At 33.9% G+C, this 21,438-nt stretch overlaps 1 protein-coding gene across 2 annotated transcripts in view; it reads right to left on the bottom strand.

The window, feature by feature from the left end:
• LOC150098581 (dual specificity protein kinase CLK2-like) overlaps positions 1-21,438 on the bottom strand; it is a 152,591-nt gene that overhangs the window by 103,204 nt on the left and 27,949 nt on the right. For both annotated transcript variants that reach the window (XM_090405819.1, XM_090405818.1), the window contains exon 3: positions 12,881-13,136. In XM_090405819.1, coding sequence (XP_090261945.1) covers positions 12,881-13,136 — 256 coding nt within the window. The remainder of the gene's footprint in view (positions 1-12,880; positions 13,137-21,438) is intronic.

Here is a 21,438-nt window from a genome sequence, read left to right as displayed (position 1 = left end):
TGAATACTGTCCTGCATACAGCTAGTTTAGTAAATAATTTGATTTGAATAATTTCTCTCTTATTCCATATGAATTTATTCAGCTAACTTCCTGTCATTTGATTTTTGCTTTTGCCCATTTTGTTATCTATTTTCATATTTAATTTGCATATTCACTTAAAATTGTACTTAAATAGCTGAAATGCATTACTTTACAGGTTATTCATTCAGGATGCAGTTAATGCTTTCAATTTTTCTTACTATTTTCACTACCTTTTTATTGCTGATTTTCATGCCAAATTTATTAGTTATTTAATTTAGCAAGGGAATCCTGCCAACTGGTAGTGGATTTATTTAGGAGTATAACATCGCCAACCTAGCCATGCTGAGAGAAAACTTGGCATGCCAGTCCCAAGTCGGATATATGAGGAAGGTTGAGCACAGGTCTAGTAATTCAGTCACAGAAAGAAAAAAAATTTGCTATATAAACTGAAACCTTCCAAAATTCTATTTTCTTCATCTGGAAGGATGAAGAAAATAGAATACAAACTACCACGAACATTAGGCAACTCTGTGAAAGCCTTTCTGTGGAAGAAAGTGACAGACACCTTATTATAACACAAACTCAGATGGAATGTTAGAACCATGTTTGAAACTGGGAAAACATAGAAGTCTTGAGAGTTCTAGAAAAATCAAATTAAACTCTGGTTACTATTTAATCTACTCTGGGAACCAAAATATGAATGACCACACAAAGGGAGTTGCACTAATGGAGTGGAACCCAATACTGCAAAGAGATTAGAAATAAATTTTCAACAACTTAACAGGATAAATAGGATAAACTTGAAAAAAGAGGAGATAGCATAAAGGAAAAAAGGAATTAAAGACATACTAATAAGCCCATCAGAAAAAATATTGGGATTTCGAACTAATACAGACAAAGAATGGATATCAGAAAATACTAAATTAAAAACAGAGCGAGAATAAAAGAGAAACTGTTACAGAATGGTTAACATATTGAACAAGATATAGAGTAATTAACAAAGAAATAAAATGTGCAAGAAATGATAAAAGAAAATTCAGAGAGAATCTAGCACAAGAGACAGAAGATGCTGCATATACAAACAACATTAGAAATGTTGTATAACATCACAAGGAAATTAAGTGGAAAAAGAAATAAATGGATAGTTCCCATATACAATAAAAAGAAAACTATTATTAAATGATAAAGAACATAAATACGAGGGTGGTCTGAAAAGTTCTCGGCCTCGACCATAGATGGCAACACTATCGGAACGATTTTTTTTTTTCTAAGTTGGTACATCTGTCATAAACATCCATGTGAAATTGCAAGTCATTCTATCAAGTAGTTTGTTTTATACAGCTGTCTCAAGCAAAAGTGTTGTCTGTATCCCTTGAAATGGATAAAACTGAGTATCGTGCAGTTATAAAATTCTTTGTAAAAGAAGGTTTAACACCAAAAGAAATTCATTCGAAGTTCATAAAAGTTTATGGGCACTCTTCTACTTCGTTTTCGGCAATTAAGAAATAGGCTGCTGAGTTTAAATATGGCCGTAGCAGCCTTGAAGATAATCCATGTGAAGGATGTCCAGAAATCATTGATCAAGTGCACAATATGGTATTGAATGACTGGTGGCGAGTCAAAGTGCTTGAAATTGCTGAGACTATAGGCATTTCAAAAGAATGTGTAGGATATATTTTGCATGAAAAATTGCAGATGAAAAAGCGCAATGTGGGTTCTACGCTTTCTCACAGCAGATCAAAAACACATTCACATAAAAATCTCTGAACAGTGCTTGAAGTGTTTTAACAATAAAATTGATTTTGTGCATCGATTTTTTACTATGGATGAGACTTGGATTCACCATTACACACCAGAATCCAAACAGTAGTCAAAACAGTGGACAGAAGTCTGTTGTTCAGCACCAAAGAAAAGAAAGTCAGTTCCATCAGCAAGAAAGGTCATGGCATTGGTGTTTGGGGATGCTAAAGGCATTTTGTTTAGTAATTATCTTGAAAGGGGTAAAACAATAACCGGGAAATATTATTCCAATCTTTTAACCAGACTAGATGAAAAACTTTGTAAGAAAAGATATGGTTTGAAGAAAAAAATCATCTTTCATTAGGACAATGCACCTGCCACAAAGGTGTTTTGGCAATGGGAAAATTAAGGGATCTGCACTATGAATTGTTGGAACATCCACCCTATTCCCCAGATTTGGCTCCCTCTGACTTCTATCTCTTCCCAAAATTAAAACTCATCCTCGCTGGTCAGTGTTTTTCGTCGAATCAAGAGGTGATTGCAGCTGTAGAGGGGTATTTTGCAAATCTTACCGAGAACCACTACAGTGACAGGATAATGGTGCTGGAGCATCACTGGAATAAATGTATTAGTCTTAAGGGAGATTATGTTGAAAAATAATAATAAATTTGAAATTATAAATTCGTTTTTTCATTGTTAGGCCGAGAACTTTTCAGACCACCCTCGTAGATGGGTGGAATTCTTCTCGAAGAAATTTCAAAAAACGACTGATGGCGACCAGAGCCTAGAATTAAAGGAACAAAATGTATCATTGGATATAAATTTGAATGAAATAATAAAAGCAATAACTCAAATTAAAACAAGCACCAGGAGCAGATAACATATCAGGCAATATACTAAAAGCAAAGATATTATATCCATTACTAACGGATATAATAACCATTAGTAGAAAGAAGAGTAGTCTAAGGAATGGAATACTGAATTACTGGTTAAATTACCCAAAAAAGGGAACCTATCTCAATGAAAAAACTGGAGAGGCATAACATTGCCGAGTGTTATAAGTAAAATACTAGCAAAAATAATATTAGAAAGAATAAGAAAAATAGAAAAACAGCTAAGAACCAGAACAGGTAGGATTTGAGTCAATAGATCATGCACTGACCACACTGCTACTTTACAAATTATCATAGAGCAATCATCGGATTGGCAGGCAAGCTTATATTTCAACTTCATCGATTTTGAACAAGCTTTCGACAGCATAAACAGATCTTTTACACAGCATAAACTCTCCCCTACTATGTCCTTAATTATCATAGACTGAGTGATGAGAAAAGTATCCCATGGAATTAGAAGATTACAATAGTAATCCTCTATTCAAAACCAACTTCACGAAACTCCAGTTAAATCCATTTTATGTTATTCATTAATTATTCAGCTCGCTACTGTGAAGGTTTTTAGCTTTTACTATTTGTAACAGCTTAAAATAGCATTGGTTCTATTGGACTTAGGTTGGGACTTTCCTATGGTCCATTAGAGTGCATTATTTTGTAACAGTGTCTAGATCTAGATTTTGCAGATGATATCTGCTTACTTTCACAAAAGCACCAACATATAGAACAAAAAACAACAACACTTGTAGAAACAGCCAAAAAAGTTGGTCTTAAGATAAATAAAACAATGTTGATGAAAATAAATGCAAAGCAAAATAAATAACAATAGAAGATACACCACTTATAGAAGTAGAACAGTTTATATACCTTGGTTCAACAGCATCAAGAAAAGGAGAAACTATTGAAGATATACATAGAAGGAAACAGGTGGCTTATTGAACTTTCAACCAACTTAGAAATATTTCAAAAAACAAGAACTTGCCTATAAAAACTAAAATGAGAAGTTATTTAACTCAAATATAAGGGCAATACTTATGTATGAATCAGAAACATGGATGCTAAACAAAAAGACAGTTAACAATGTCCAGGTCTTCTTAAACAAGTGTTTAAGAATGATACTGAGAATATATTGGCCAAAAAAAAAATATATATATATATATATATCAAACGAAGAACTATGGCAGAGACCAAACCAGAAACCCATGTTGAAACAGATACGTGAAAGGAAATGGAGGTGGTTGGGGCATGTATTGAGGATAGAGGATAAAATAATAGTAAAACAGGCTCTAGATTAGAACCCACAGGTAACAAAAGATGGGGAAGGCCAAGAGAAACATGGAAAAGAACAATACTGAAAGAAACAGCAAATTTAATAAAAACTGGAACCAAATGAAAACAGAAGCAAAAAACAATCCGGTGGAAAAATGGTGGTAGAAGACCTATGCTCCCAGGTGGAGTAAAGAGGGTTAAGAAAGTAAATAACATCACCTGCATAAAGTAAAGAGCCAAGATTAATGCTTCCAATTTTGATATCGGGTTTAATGCTGCCACTTTTCTTCATAATGTGATCCATACAGATGCTGAATAACAGCAGCAATAATGTGCACTGTCTCATGTCTGATTTAACATCAAAACATAGCACCTTCCTGTACCTCCTCAATTCTAACTGCTGACTGACAATTGAATGATACTATAAACTGCTTGATATAATGTTCCTATATCACACAACTGTAGCTTTTCTCTTGACATCCTGACTTATGCTTTTTTTTTTTTTTTTTTTTAAGATTTACGAAACTTAGAAAATCATAAATATAACCATGTTATATTTCTATCATTTCTCAACTATGCATCTTAAAGTGAAAATCTGATCTTGAGAACCTCTTAAGAGTGCCAGACTTTAGTACATCAAGCATACTCTGTTCTCCATTGAATTGCTGCTTTCCCAAGAAATAAATCAAGTCCACTTTCCTTACTAACGACTTTATAAAGTTTTTTAAAACCATTCCCTATATTAAAGACATCTCAGAAGGTATAGCCAAACCATTCAGATTTATTGGCCTACAAGTGTCCTTCTGTCCTATCAATAAGATAGCTGCTTTTATAGACTCGACTAAAGATAAACTTCTGCCTTTAGCCCTGGAGTGTATCAAATTCCTTGCCGGTGTGGATTATTGTATTTTGGTCAAACAGGTAGATCTGTAGCCATGAATCCTGATGAACATTTAGACTATGTTGAGTTCCATGAGCAAGAGCAATCAGGACTTGTGGAGTACACTATCACAATGAGATGCTAAGTTCTTTGGAAGAAAATTAAAGTTCACCATAAAAGTAAACATCAACCGATTCTAAACAGAAATGGACTTAAAATTCCAGAATTAACTTAAATTTAATTATGTATTTATTTATTATTAAATCATGTTCAAGTTATTTTTTACTAGAACCTTAATATAACCACCATATAATCATTAGATCATGGCTATATATCATGTATAAGCATTTTATACTTGTCACTGTTGAATATGCTGGTTTCTGCTCTTCTTTAATTTGAAATTTATACTAAAGATGCCCTTGACACTAAGGCAAAATTTTGTACTAATAAAATACACATGTAAGTTAAATCTATTTTGTTATTTATTAATTATTCAGCTCGCTACTGAAGGTTTTTAGCTTTTACTATTTGTAACAGCTTAAAATAGCACTGGTTCTATTGGACTTAGGTTGGGATTTTCCTATGGTCCATTAGAGTGCATTATTTTGTATGAACTGTATGAACAGTGGTGTTCATACAGTGTACACTGGTGTCAAAAACCTAAGGATGAACACTATTTCCAAAGTTAACTGCAAATTTAGAATAGAATGCAGGTACCCATTCAAATTTTTGAATCGCAAGCAAAGGGATCATCTGATAGCAATAAAAAATAAAAAAATAATAAAAAAAGGCTGCACTAAGCTAATTTTGTTTCGGAAGCTCTTTTCATGAAAATATAAAATTGCAAACTTGGATGTCTTGCAATGTCCCAAAGACATCTAGATGATTTCAAAAATTATTGAAAAGCTTAAGGAAAACAGAGATTACTGATACTGCCAGAGACTTTAGAATTTCAGATAGCATTGTACCCAAGCTTTGAGCAGTTTCAAACCAATGGAATCTGTTCCAGACATTTGCAAAGGGGTTTCCCTCACTCTACCACAGAGCATAAATAAAGATTTTTGACAACAGCAAAACATAATCAACACATCACGGAAGGTCAGCGTGCAAGTCGGCTCCATTCAAGCACAGGTATTCTGCTTACCAGTTTTCCTCAAGAACTCTTGAATCACTTGGTGCAAAGCATGATACGACGTTATGAGAGCTGCATCACAGTTAAGGGTGCACATATTTCATACTGAAATGTCTCTCCACATAATTTTCTGTAAGCAATATATATTAAAATTCCATACATCCTTAGGAAATTTGTAACTCTTGCCAAAAGTTATTGTAATTTAATTTGTACACAATTTATAACACATTTTTGTATAATATAACTTATTAACATGCTGCCAATAAATTTATGTCCACATTTGGCTGTAGTCATGAAAATTTTTTCACATGTAGATAAAAATGTAGTTCATCCTTAGTTTTTGGACACCAGTGTGTGTGTGTATATATATATATATATATATATATATATATATTAATTCACTGTACTGTTATACTGTTTTCTAGATTTAAATTCTCAAAGTGATGGTTCCATCTTTTTTATTCTTTTCTTTTTCCGTTATTAATTTTGTATCGTTATTCTTTTCTGTTAGTAGTGCATCCTTTTTACTGAATTTTTCCTGTTTCAAATCAAACTTTCCTTGTCATTTCATGCAATTTTCCAATGTGACCTATCCATCAGCTTTCTGGACTTCTTGTGTCATAAGGTCCAGATAATTTCAGTTCTCTTATGAAACTTAACTCCCCCCCCCTCTCTATAATCTGCTGATGAATTGTCTTTAGTTCTTTGAGACTTAGCATCATTTTAATATTATACCTTTCCTCTCTAAGTTTTACCATCTTCTTCAATAACCATTCTTTGTTCTTATTTCTTTAGTATCGCAAGTCTCTTGTCATCTCATTATACACTAGCCTAAAATTTCCCATTGCTTTTTGAAACATGAAGAAAGAATTAGTTTTTGTGAAAGAGATAACTGCCAACAGAACATCTATTACATAAATTTTACCTTTGAAAATCACAGCACTTGCATAGCAAAAAATAGACAAAAAGCTTATTCTTTCATTTTCATAATTCAATTAAAACAGCAAAGAAAAACACTGCAATTAAGCCTCAAATGAGATAACTTCCTTGACAAATAAAATCAGATTCAGTAAGTCAAGTATTTAAATATATCTGCAAGTCCAAAATAACAAACAGAACAGGCAAACTGGCCAAGTGAACACAAGTATCTACAGACATAGAACACTCTGAAGGGGATAAGGGGGCATAGGGCTAACCACCTTATCCCCGAGTTCAATTTTCGGTTTCAAATGCCTACATGGCAAAAATGTGGGTCTCCATAACAGGCAACTAAGCCTAATATGCAAAGGAAAAAGAACACTGCTACAATACTTTCTATGCAAATCCAACATATTTATCAACCAAATAAAAATATTCTCACTAACAGAATTAAATGTTCCATTCTCATTGATTAAATAAAACAATATCCCATGAACGGTATACAAACAATTTAGATGTTATTCCTGTGCAACGGTTCATGTCTGTCTAGTGTACAAGTAATACATCTCATATCCAGATTAAGTCTATGGTATTAAACAAAACACAAAAATAAAATACATTATTTATGAAGCTGATCATAACTGCCAATATTTAAGCATGTCTACACAACTCATTCCAAGTTAAAACAAGGTTAATTCTAAACACAAAACATGAAGTGTGAGATGAAAAGCCAACTTATTTTAAGAGCAAATAGTATAATTAAATATATATTAAGAGGAACTTGTTTATTAACTAGCTGGTAACACCATAGTACTATTTGTCAATAAATTTAATAAATATGAATTTTTTTTCAAATCTGACATTCTGAACTGAAAAAATATTATTTCATGTTTTTGAGAATTTATGATACTAAAAAAAAGATAGGATATAGGATAACTGTTAGTTCCAAAAGATGAAACAAATCAAGACAAACTGAAGCAGTTCAAAAACATCAGTGTGATGTGAACTAATAAATAGTACTCTTGATATCACTACTAATTACAGTTTCCAGCCAGTCAGAATCTGAAGTTTTTCTACTGTGCTACTATATTTTACTGAGTAGGTAAGTAATTTATTGTCTAAAATTTTCAAATTAATATCAGGCAAACTAATTTAACTATATAATCACCCTAAATATGAGCAAAAAGATAAAACGTTGTTCATCTGTTTCCATCTACTCAAAGAAAAATGGAAACCAAAGGAAACCTGCTAGAATAAAATTACTAGAGGTGGATATTATTATTATTCCTGGTATAAATAAATATTCCTATTTTCTTAATATGCACCAAAATAGATGAATCTGTTTATCACTGATACTAAACTGCTGGACAAAACTATACTGCATGCATTCAATATGAGATACAGTATGAATAAAACATGCAACTACTATAAATGAAATTAATTGTCTGAAAATAAAGAGCATTTCATATAGTGAAAACAAATGCTTCATGATAAGAGGATATTTCTTTTTTGTATGAAACCACAAGAAATTGTTAATGCTCAAATGACTTGTTTTAGCATCGCAGCCTACTGAAAAGCATTATAGGCTAGCAGATCGAAATTCCAAACATTTTGCAATTTTTCACTATGACAAATTACACATGTAAGCTTTACTTTCTTTCTTGTTAAGAGACAGTGATACCTCATTGTTATAAACATTACCGGTTAGCATAATGACCACAATGATTTATGAACTTATAATTGCAGGTAAATTTACGTTATAAAACTTCCAAAGGTTTTCATATTCTATTAACAGTTATGCAGAATAATAGCATCAGGGTATTTGAATGACAGTTATGTATTTTTAACTACAGTGATTGTGTCATCTGCACAAGCACTAAACACTCAAATCTCAAAAAGGAGAACTTTCAAAGAAACCCTATAAGACAAATCTAATCCAATATACCTGGAGACATCAAGAACAATGGCTTAATTTTTCCTAACTATGCAGTACATGTTTGGAACTGGATAACATTAACAAGGAGATTCCCTTTTGATAAAAGTTTTTGGGAGTGAATATTGACAGAAAATGGTATCTGCCATTATTTTTAGGAGGAGTGAGATGAAAACAGCAGGATAATTCAGTATTATAATTTCACTTTTTAGTAATAAGTTATATATGAACTTTAATACAGCGTATATGCTGACAGAATAGAGGAAGATACAAATCCATGATACGAGAGTTTAATTCTGATGGCATAGTTCCCACTGCCTTTTTTTTTTTTTTAGTACAATTAGGGACATATCAGAACCAGAAGACATTTTTGGCACCCAAGCTTGCTGACTTTATCTGATGTCTTTCTGGCAGACAATCAACAGATGTGCATAATACACCTGTTTTAGAAAAAAAAAAGTACTTTATTAGTTTAGAAATTTGAAGCAATCAATGAATTAGAAGATGTCAAAATATCAGTTTTCTGGTAAAGTGATTGTGACAATAGTGCTACCTGAATATGAGAAAGAAGCAGAAGTGAAGTTAAGCGGAAGCTGAACCACAAGCTCATTTTTTGCTTTCGGCTTTTCAAATTCGGATTTAACTTTGTTGATGGTTATTACAACTGTTTTGAACACTTATATGGACAGAAAAGGAAAGATGAGATTGTACAAGCAAGCCAGTTAAATGCAACATTTTTTGTATTAGTTGCATCCATAATTTATTAGAATTATTTATTAGAATTATAGAATCACTATGTAAATATCAGCACTGATTGCCTTGAGCAGAAAAGTGGCAATGAGCTTATAGCAGACAGCAAAGGAGCTAGTACCCCAGATAGTGCATTAAATGCTTGGTTCATTTGATTGAAAACCAACATACAAAGAACCCAGAGAAATCCAAAGCACAAATACACAATTTTAATATCAGTCCCAGGCATGAAAAGTCTCACAGCCTAAAAAAGTGACACATCAGTGAAGTTAAATAGGAGCTGACTACTCGCCTCAGAGATATGAATGTATGACCATAAGATTAATTTTTCTGCTTTAGGCTTTTCAAATTCAAATTTAGCTTTGTTGATGATTGTAACAGTTTTGAATACTTAAGCTAGCGAGAGAAGAAAGAAATCTGTTAATGTATTTCGTGAAAAGTTGAAGGTTGTATCCACTGGGATAAATGATATTGGAAAGATGTTCCAAAAAAAGAGATATAAGCAATGAAGGTGAGTTTGAAGTTGAACGATATGTGGATTTTTGACCAACAGCTGCCCATGTTCAACTTATTAGAGGAATGGAAGCTAGTTCAGTGTCCATGGAACAAAAGAATAATACAGAAACAGGAGTATCTATGACAAAGTGATTAGAGGAAGTCAATGAAAGAAGAGTCATTTCTTAAGCAAATATCTCATTTCTGGATACTACATTCAAGCATTTGTGAGATTTTCAGTGCACTACTTCAAAAGTAAGAATTACATTCTAAGCTTGGGATTTATAAAGTGGCAGTAGTTGCAAGGAAATATTGTAAAAAAGGCCGAAATAGGCTGTGGATGATTTTATGCCAGGATAAGCTAGATAAGTTGAAAGAAAACTCTTTTGTGGAATGTTATAAAAAGTTCCAGGAAATAAGACAATTGCATTTTGGTGACATTAAAATTGACACATCACTGCACGAGCAAGCACCTGGTCTCCATTCACAATTAGATGTGAGGTTACTGGAAGTTGCATACATTTGATGTCAAGATGGTGCACTGCACTCCCATCTCTTTCATACTGTTCCAGTACAATTGCTGTTGGGACAATGAAGCAAACCACACCACATCTGCTGCACCCAGACAACCATATCAGTACTATTATGGATGCAGTAATTGTATAAGAAGCCATTAGCTGGCTATTTCAGTCAACTTTCAAATGCTACACCCTATTAGCAAGTCGCCCCTTAAAGCAGACTGTAATAGCTTAAGCTAGGTTTATTAGGTTAACTGGCACCATTATTCAACTAGCGAGCTGCTATCCTCCTCCCCCAAGCAGTGATAAAAATTAGGTGTATTCAATTACATCTGATTTATACCAATGCTCACTGAGGACACACTGCTCTAGAGAAGGATAGTGGCTCGATAGTCAAACAATGGTGCCAATTAACCTTACCTGACCTAGCCAACCTAACCTAAGCTATTACAGTCAGCTTCAAGATGTGACTTGCTAATGGCATGTAGTGCTTGAGAGTTGAATGAATTAGCCAACTAATGGCTACTATACAACCCACATCATCCATAATCCTAGCAATGATGCCTACTTGCAGCAGATAAAGGGTAAGAGATTGCTTGGTATGCAAATTTTGAAATTTTAGGTATATTCAATTGCATATGATTTATGCCAAGCAGTCAAATAACTAGTATTCTGGAAGGATAACTGATAGATAAGAATAGTAGTACTCTTGTAAAGTACAAATGCAAAAATATCTAAATTCACTGGATAGAAAAGAAAAACCACCACATATCAAAGAATTAAGATATATGGATTCAATTTCTCAACTATTAAGTGTGATCTTGACATGCACTGCATCTATACAAGATGAAAATAACAGCCTCTTATAGATTAGTTTAAAAACTCCAGTTCTAGTATAAAGCCACATCACTAATTTTAAGATAAAACTTTATTAGTTATACTATTTTGTACACTTTTCTGTATCAATTAATGGCTGAAAAGTAGTTTAACAATGGACGGCCATTACTGATGAACAATAAGCAGCCACAATGTGTAATGCCCTGATTTTTTTTTTAACTACGCTGAGTAGACTACACAAAGCATTTCTAAATCTTTGAATTTTCTGACAAAGCCTGTTACAAGTTAACAATTGAGGAAAAAAAATTTAAAACACTGCCCACCTGGAGACTTACACAGGGTCAGACTTCAATAAATTACGAATGAACCAGTGATCACTGCACAAGACTGTGCAGACAACCATGGATTGATTCAGTTTCATAAACTCTCTCACTGCTTCAAGGAATCTAGCAAAACCTTACACAATAGCTACAGAAATTAGGCACTCTTTTTCCATTGGCATCTGGATCTCTTCTCCAGACTTGCAATGAAGCTGACCTAAATTATGCAAGCAGCCAATATATATGCTTCATTGCAAGCCTGGAGAAGAGGTTTCCAGATACTAATGCAAAATGAGTTTCTGGTTTTTGTTAGAGCTATTGTGTAAGTGAGCTTTTTGCTAGAATCCCAGGTGAGACAGCTCATGAAACAATCAGTCTATGGTTGTTCATACAGACTTCTACAGTGAATCTCAACGAACATCTACCATTTGAGTGGATGTACAGTAAAATGCATAAGCAACAGATATTTCATGAATATTAGGTGCTTTTAGCTTTGAAGTATTATTAAAAAAAAACAACTTAATTTTCCCCCTGCAAAATGAGGAAACATGCATGTTTATCCAATAAATAAAACTAGAATATTATCCATCATAGTTTAATAATTATATCAACCATTAAAACCTACTATTAACAAATTTACATTAAAAAAAATTTATTCAGTCATTGCTGACTACACCAATTCATGACAATGAGGATTCACTTTATACACAAGAAACAAAGAAAGCAATTTAAAAATATGGTTTAATGCAGTAACACCATTACATACGTAACTCCTTTCACAAAATGAAATGATCTGCAAGCCACTATAGATAGAACCAAAAAAGGAAAACTACAATAGTGGCAAAATTTCACTTTAGTTGAGAAAGAGAGAGAGAGAACCATAACTGATTTGGGGAAAGAAGAAAAATTACCAAGAAAAAAAAAAAAGAAAAAAAAAAGAATCAGATAATTAGGTATTGTGTATATTCATGCCATACTTAATTATACCTGTTTGATTAAAATGGTATCAAATTGAGAAAGGAGGAAAGTTTAAACATCTAATGAAATAATTTCATTAGAATTAAAAAATTAATGATCAACAATAAAGGATTAGGAGTTACACAAGATTACTATTTCAAAAAAAAAAAAAAAAAAAAAAAAAAAATTTATATACATATAGAAAAGTGAGAACAATCACCTCTGAGCTATGACTTCTGGAATGTTTATGGCGTCGATGATGACGGCTGCGATTTTTCTGGTGTCTTCGCAAATGACTTGAATTATGGCTGTCAATGCTATCAGAGAGATCTGATGACTGTATATCACGAAGATATTTCTTATTTTTCTCTTTGTGCTTGTGATGTCTGTCTCGACGGCGAGAACTATGGATTTCAGACCCCACAGTATAATCCCGACGGGCATGATCACTTTCAGGATCCTTGTAATAACGAGCACTATTAAAATATAAAATGAATTATATTTATTCACACAGAATCAATATAACTTTCTTTTTTTTCTTTTTTAAATAACAGATTTAAAAAGTACTAACTTTATTTATGTATATATGTGAGTACACACACACAATCTTTAAGTAAGAAAATTATTTACTGTATTTAGTTATCTTACATTAGCTACTTAGGTGGAGTGTTTTAGAATTATATTATTGTTTAATTGCTGTTTCTATGATCCTATAACTGAAGATGCTTGTGATAGGCGAGAATTTTACATTAAGTTTTATATGTGACTTTTGTATTTTTATATTTCTTTTGACCAACACCTATAGAGGGGCACCACTCACAGAGAATCTCAAGATCGGTAATAATTAGCCTTGCTCTTGCACTGCTAAATGTGCACATTAGAATTCTTATGATGTAACATGCACATAAGCGACAAAGTCCCTGTGACATGATTATGTCCAAGACATTTAATTCATTCCTAGTGCCTCTTAATGACATTAAATCTAAATATGAAAACACTACTGAAACTATTCTATTAATGGTATTTCATTAAGTGACAGGGAATTCAGTTGTTTGCTGATGTTACAAAGTTGAGAATCATTAGGATTCTGCCCTTCAAGAAAATTTAAGCAGACCTTTAGCATAGGGATTCAGAACTTAGCAGTGGTAGTTGATTGATTTGAGATTCAGAGGATGCACTGCAAATGCTGCAAAAGCAATACAGTGGCTGCTATGATAAGGAGATTATTATACCACTGTATAAAGTCTTAATTGGGCCTTATACAATGGTAAAAGGTCTGATCAAGGTTGTACACTAATCATCTAGTCTTGTGAAATATAATCACATAAGTAGCACCGAAGTAAAAAAATGTTCTATTTTCATGTGTTGAGCATGACACTATAAAGCAGTTTCATTAATAACGTGCAAACACGTGCATTACAGTCAACTAAAAGACATCATTAGTAAAGCCTTTAAGAATGTACATAAAACTCCACAATAGTGGTTAAGCGTAAGAGAAAAGCTGACTGATTCTAGAAAACTGCTGAAGTGAGTTGTAGAAAGACAGTTGTAAATCTATGCATGTATATCGACAGAAATGATTTGTGAAAAGATGTGGACCATACGTATTTTTTAAATCTTAGGAAAACAAAAAAAGTTATAAGTTCAAATTTAAAACAAGTTATGGGAAGTTTTTATGCATTTTAAGAATAGAACTGGGATCAAACCAACTATAAGACAGAGAAAGGCAGCATAAGATACATGGCAATTCAGCCACTCCATATCATTCCAAGAATGTAGAAGCATTGAATATCTGGCTCCCTGTGATTTTAAAGAGTAGTAATCAAAAGGCATAAACAACCTGCGAATTTTTTTGAGATTGGTTTGTGAATTATTTTATATAGCAGTAGTGATATCTTTGAGACTTAGGAAATATGAAGGCAGATTTCTCATTTTATTAATAATGCACTAAGCATGTAGCTTAAACCTAAATATTCCGCAAAATAGAGAAGTGAAAATTTATAAAAATCAAGTGGATATTAGATCCAGCATTGTTTCAAAGCCGAATGTAGAAACTATGAAAGTTTCCTACAAATAAGTTGACCAGAGAGCTTAAGGGAATATGCCTGCCAGCATTTACGAGTTGCCCTAGCATGGACCACTTTAGAAAGCGCACACATTGCCCAGGCATCCATCCATATATTCACTTTCTAATTTGGTCCAAATTTTTAAGGTTTCACTGGCCTGCCAGCTGTTTCGAACTGGTTGGTTCTCCTCAGAGAAAAAAACTCTTTCAATACTAAGGAACTTGAAACGTCGGAGAGGTGTATTTTTTGTAAGCAAACTCTCAGTCAGTGCGTAAAAGTATTTACTAAAATAAAAAGCCAAAAGGCTTCAGCTTATTTGTACGAAACGTTCATAGTTTCAACATTTGGCTTTGAAATAATGTTGGATCTAATATACACTTAATTTTTATAAATTTTGCATTGCTGAACTGAAGCCTTTTGGCTCTTTATTTTAGTAAATAGATAAGTGAAAATTTTGCTCCAAAGTACAATAAACTTATCCTTAAAAGAATGCTTTCATTGATTGATGAAGGCATGCTGACATTAAAAGAATTCTAGGAGTTACGTCCCAACACTGACAAAACATGAGATTGTGAGCCAGAAATTGTTAGCAGCACAATCTATAGACAATTCTGATTCTTTAAGAATGCAACTCACTCCTTCCAAACGTCAAGAATCTCTCTCTCCCATCAGGCATCCAAAACTTGACTGTTTTTGTAAAACACTTCAGATATTCAAGAGTGTGGAAAAGTTAAATGGCTTTCTTTCTCCAAATGTGAGGCAAGTCTAAACCCCTCTCAACTACAAAAATGACCAAAGAACTTCATCCAATAAAACAAGTCGTGAAGAACACCCAGGGAGTGTGCTGATGAATTTTTAACAATTCGCTCACTAAAATAAAAGAAAAAGGAGGTTTCTCCCTTTGCATGAATTATACCCCACCCAAAAAAAAATATAACCAAATTGCTTTATCAGCAAACATTCTCTTAATTTTTCAGGTAATGACCTCATTAAGTTCAAGGCAATTCTCTCTCATTTCAGCTTAATTTCCTGGTTGTATAACAATGCTACTTTGACCAGGGAATTATAGAACAAGTTGGTGTCCCATTGCCTTACTTGTCCAATGGTATTCTGAGTCTGTAGATTCTGTAGATTATGTTCATAGCTCGTTGTGGAGGCTCATGACAATTCTAGAAACTCAAAATTTTTGACAGGCATCAAAAACATGGAAATGGTATTACCTTAAGAAGAGCCCTGGGAAAATTAAGTGGATGAAAAATGCTATTCCTGTAAAACTGCTTGCAGAGATAAATCCTTACACAAGCTGCTCCATGGGAAGAGGACAGAGAAAGGAGTACATAGTTTTGGCCTAAATACTGTTACAACAACTTCCACCTCCACCCCCCCACATTGCCCACAGAATTACACAAGCCTGGTTCCATTAGTGGAACCAGGCTTGTGTAATTCTGTGTGTAACTCTCTCCTTAAAGCATGCAAATGCTTTAAGGAGAGAGTTGTCTAACTATATAGGTTAACATACAGTGGGGAGATTATGAGACCGTGTATCTGTAATAGCACTTCATGAGGTTGGAATGCAGTGACCTGTTATTTTCACACGACAAAAGCACTCAGGATCAGTAGGATGTATGTGTATCAGACTATTAAACATTATAGCGATACAGGAGATGTATCTGACTGCCAAAGAACAGGTTGACCATGCTGCATTATGATGCAACAGCTTGCGAGGGCACACCTCCCTTGTAATCCTGTTAGAACACAGAAAGTGATGTTGCAAGACATGTTTCGCAGAGAACAATGTCACATGTACTAACTGGTGAGCTGAAAGCAAGAACCTATCATCATTCTACTGGACACTTCCTAACACCAGAAATTCTGTGGCAAAGGGTGATAAAATCAAAGGCACTTCTCCAGTGGTACGCAACCACTGTTACATCCTGAAAGAAGCACTTTATTAAAGAAACACTTCATTCAGGATTTAACAAGTCAGAAAAATCAGCTGAGAGAAAATACTTATACTCGAGCAAAAGAAATAAAGTACTAACTGTAAATGGAAATAGAATTACCTTCTTTTAATAGAATTGTAAGACCATGTAAAGAACTTTGTGTATAAATTAGCATTATATGAATGCATCATGTATGCAATGAATGGATAAATTAGATGTAAACAATAGTCCAAAGGTCACGGGTGGGAATCAATCTCGGAAAGCAACGCACGTTCATTTCCCAGAAGATACTGCTATGATCTCGCGATGTGCCGAAATTGCCGCAGACGAAGAAAGTAGCGGGCGGGAAAAGATCGCGGAAAGTAGTAAGAGGGCACTATCGCAGCTAGTAAGAGGGGGGGAAGGGAGAATAAAAAGGGTTTGCACCCCTTTCTCAAGGCTTCTTTCGCCTGTTTTGCTGGATGATGATTTGACTTCTCTCATGGACCAGATGTTCCTGATGGTGTTCCTTGGCGATAGTTCGATATCAAGGGTGCGCCTTTCCCTTCGATGTTGGCATATGCTGTCTTCGCTCCTTCACTGAAAGTTCTGACGGTATAATATCGCGGACGTATACCAGAACCGGTAGTAGAAATGACGATGGTCCGAAACAGATCGAGAATAGATGAGGGGAAAATGCCAGGTGCAGAGCACAGCTTAATCTGATGACCATAGTGACCCACCACATGGATGCAGGCTTATGGAAGTATCGACAACGTAATTCAAACAAAGAAGGACAGTTCAGACAGACCTGGAAATCCTGCCCCAAGAAATGGTAAAATACAGATTTTGTTGTATAATTACCCAGTCGGAAAAAGGGAAAGATCATCATACTGTATTAATCGAGTATGGACAGTATTTAAGAACTTTAAGTGATTATTTAGCAGTGGCTAATTGTCCATAAGACAAATTGTTTGGAATGATTATAGAAGATTGTGACTAGTTTAATATGCAAGACAAACATAGTAGGTAGAATATAGATTAGAAGTGTATAATGTGTATATAATGTGTGTTTAGTCTTTAACTTAAGAGAAGGATTTATTGTTCATGTATTAGAGTATAAATCAGTCTGAAAAGGTTTGATTTAGCATGTCATTGAACTAATTGAAAGTGAGATTGGTCTAAGCGTATATTATGTCTTTGGATTCCAATAAATATGTTTTTCTTTTATACCTGAGTTTTGCCTGTGATATGAACCAAAACTACCACTCATTAATCTGAACCATAGCAGGGTGAAATTGAAAGAAAGGTATATCATGTTGTTATAGGTTACGACTGCAAGCCAGGATTTACTTAGCCACAGTAAAGTGTTTAATTTATGAGTTTAAGCACTAAATTTATTCACCTTTGTGCACCAAATGTCTGGAAAAGTCTCCCTGAATAAGAGTCCTCTCTATTCTAAGATATTGGCTGGCGCAGCTTTAAAAAATAAATTTGTCAATATCTGAAGAGGAGATGGCCCCAGAAAGAAATTAGAGGATTCATTTCTTTTAGCAAGGAATAACCAGTCAAGATAAGCATGCGAGTAAAATTAGGAATCGGCCAGAGATATAGAATTTGCTTTCCTTATAGAATGAACACGTAAGAAGTGATACAGATGTTAGAGTCAAGGAAATTTTGTAAGTCTTGTAGTTAAAGTAGAGAAGTTAAATACATAAGGTAAATAAAATATATTAAGAATAGGAGAGTAAAAAATATAACACAACAAACACAGAGATATCCTTTTCACAGATGAGAAGAACTGCACTACTGAAGAGTCGTTTAACCAACAAAACAATCAGATATATGCCATGGAAGGTCACACAGCATGTACTATATCCAGGATTCAGAGAGGTCATCAGTGTGTGCCAATGATGGTTTGGTGGTGGGAGGGTATCCAAGTTGTATTTTTGCAAGAAAGGGGTTAAAATCTCCACCAAAGTGTGTCAAAACATGGTGCTGGAATCTGTGGTACAACCCCGAACAACACCTTGTTTCATGGAGGTTGTAAAAATTTAAGATGATAGCACAACTGTTGTTGTGTTACCATCTTCACTAAAAATTGTGCCTAAGTAGCTGAATGTTTTACTTGTTGGGGATCTAAATAGCAGAGTAGGAAGTGATTGACAGATATACAAAAATATTTTGGGAAAATTTGGAATCGTGTATATCCCAGAGTTTACAGAAATGGAACAATGTTTTTAGGGAACGTGAGTTTTATAAGGTGTTAAATGGTTTGAAGGATGTTGTGACGCTGATTTAATACTTGGACTATCTCTAACACAGCTGAATTCACAGATCTTAAGAATGCTAAAGTATATAAAGAGGAGATCTCCCTCCATCCTATAGCAGTTGGCAAAGTTCTATGTATCATCTTTCAAAATACCTATCAAAAATCCTCAAGCTTCACATTGGATATTCAAATTCCTTCTTGAAAAACATTACAGCAATCCCTCGATTAATGCACCGCGATTAGTGCGTCATCTTTTTTCTATACCCAAATTCGATTAGTGCACCTATATACATCTTAAAAATAAAAGTTACAGATTTTAATTATAAATGTTTATAGAGAAATTAAAGATTTTAATTTCTCTCTGCACATTTTTATGGCTAACTATTTTAAAAAACCACTCACCAAGCTGAAATAATTTAGTTACAGATTTAAAATATTTCATAAAGTGAATTTTAATGGCATACTACACTATTTCCATGTACACTGTGTTCCAAATTTACTGCCAAAATGTAATTCATCTGCTAATTACAGAGCCTTTTGATGATCATAAGATGTTAGAAGTTTATTTTCTACTTGGTTAGACTATAGTAAATTTATTTTAATCCTTTATCCAAGTGTAAGCAAACAAAATTTGCGCCTGAAGTATCTTTTAGACTGAGGCAACTCGTAGTAAGGGTGGACCAAGCGGACATGTATAATACTATGCATTAAGGGAAGGGCTACTATCCAGATCAGTTTCAACCTTTATTGAGGTCTCATCAGTGGGAGCCAGACCCAGAAATGATGATACTAAAGCAGAAGCAATGGAGAGGTCATATTTACCTATACGAGTTGCCAAAGGTTTGCCACCTTATTATTAATTTACTCTAGATTTAGAGAAAGATGTTGGAAATTTATTTTCCAATTCGTTAGACTATAATAAATTTAGTTTAATCCTTTATCCAAGTGTACTCTAAATCTAGAGTACACTTGGAAACCGGTCTGGGTAGTGGCCCTTCCCTTAACAATGCTATTAACATAGCATTATACATGTCCACAAGGAGATGTGCTTTGCATTATGGGAGATACTGAGACAAGGAGTGACGAGAGAGCTTGGTCCACCTTTACTACCAGTTGCCCCAGTCATGAAGATACTTCAGGCACAAACTTTGTTTGCTTACACTTGGATAAAGGATTAAAATAAATTTACTATAGTCTAACCAAGTAGAAAATAAACTTCTAACATCTTTCTCTAAATCTAGAGTAATTTAATAATAAGGTTGTAGTACACCTTTTGGCAACTTGTATAGGTAAATATGACCTTTCCATTGCTTCTGCCTTAGTATCACCATTTCTGGGTCTGGCTCCCACTGATGACACCTCAATAAAGGTCAAAACCAGTCTCCTTGCAGACATGTATAGCATTATACATGTCTGCAAGGAGATGTGCTTTGCATTATGGGAGATACCAAGAAATGAGAGCTTGGTCCACCTTTACTAAGAGATGCCTCAGTTGTAAAGATACCTCAGTTGCATTGCTCTATTAGGAGGAAATGCTGCTGACGAATGTAAGTTAAAACCTTTTTTTTTTGTGCATTGATCAGAAAATCCAAGAAGCTTAAAAGGAATTAATAAAGATACTCTCCCAGTAATATCAAAGGCAAATAAGAAGGCTTGGCTCACAGGTTCCCTATTCGAAGATTGGCTTATGCATCCCTTTGTTCCTGAAATGAAACTTTATTATGAGAAAAAGAAAATCCATTTAAAGTGCTTCTGATAACTGACAATGCATCTAGCCATCCCTCATCAGTAGCTTACATTTGCCCTAATGTAAAAATAGTCTTTTCACCCCCAAATAGAACTTTTTTACAATGGATAGATCAGGGAGTGATTGCAATGTTTTAAAGCACATTATCTCAAAGAGGCTTTTGAAATGTTAATAGAAGCAACTAATAAAGATGGAAACTTTTCTATCAAAGAGTTTTGAAGAGATTCAACATTTTAGACGCAATTCAGGGTAAAGAAGATCGCCTGGCATAAAGTTTCCAAAAAACTATGTAAGGAGTGTAGCATAAACTTTCTCCTCAGTTAATGATAATTTTGAAAGCTTTGAAGATCCAAAGATTGTGAATTCTGAAAACTCAAGCGATCTTAGGGCAAACCAGTTGCAAATGGAAGTTTTGAAAGGTGATGTTAATGAGCTACTTCAATCTTACATTATGGAACTCTCACCCAATGATCTCCTTGAATTAGAGAACCAATAAAGAAATGAAGAAAAAAATGACAAAGAAGATAATGAATATGAAGCTCCAACTCAGTTTTTTCACTTTAAAAAGCCTAGAAGAAGAAGCATTTAAACTACTCGAAAGAGCTCAAGGAATCTTTGAATCAAGGAAATCGAAACAGATGCCACCAAAGGTCTTCTTTGAAAAAAAGATGCACCGAAGCTTGCTAATATATATTCAACTACCTCGACTAATTTTTTTCGCAGAATCTTTTTTAATTTAAAATTTTTTTTATTTTTTAAATATGTAAAACT

This window comes from Typopeltis vanoorti, chromosome 15 (genome assembly GCF_054136105.1).
Source record: "Typopeltis vanoorti isolate ZY-2024b chromosome 15, IOZ_Tvanoo_1.0, whole genome shotgun sequence".
NCBI lineage: Eukaryota > Metazoa > Arthropoda > Arachnida > Uropygi > Thelyphonidae > Typopeltis > Typopeltis vanoorti.
Note: the sequence above shows the minus strand (reverse complement) of the source record. Positions and strands in the feature narration are given on the sequence as shown.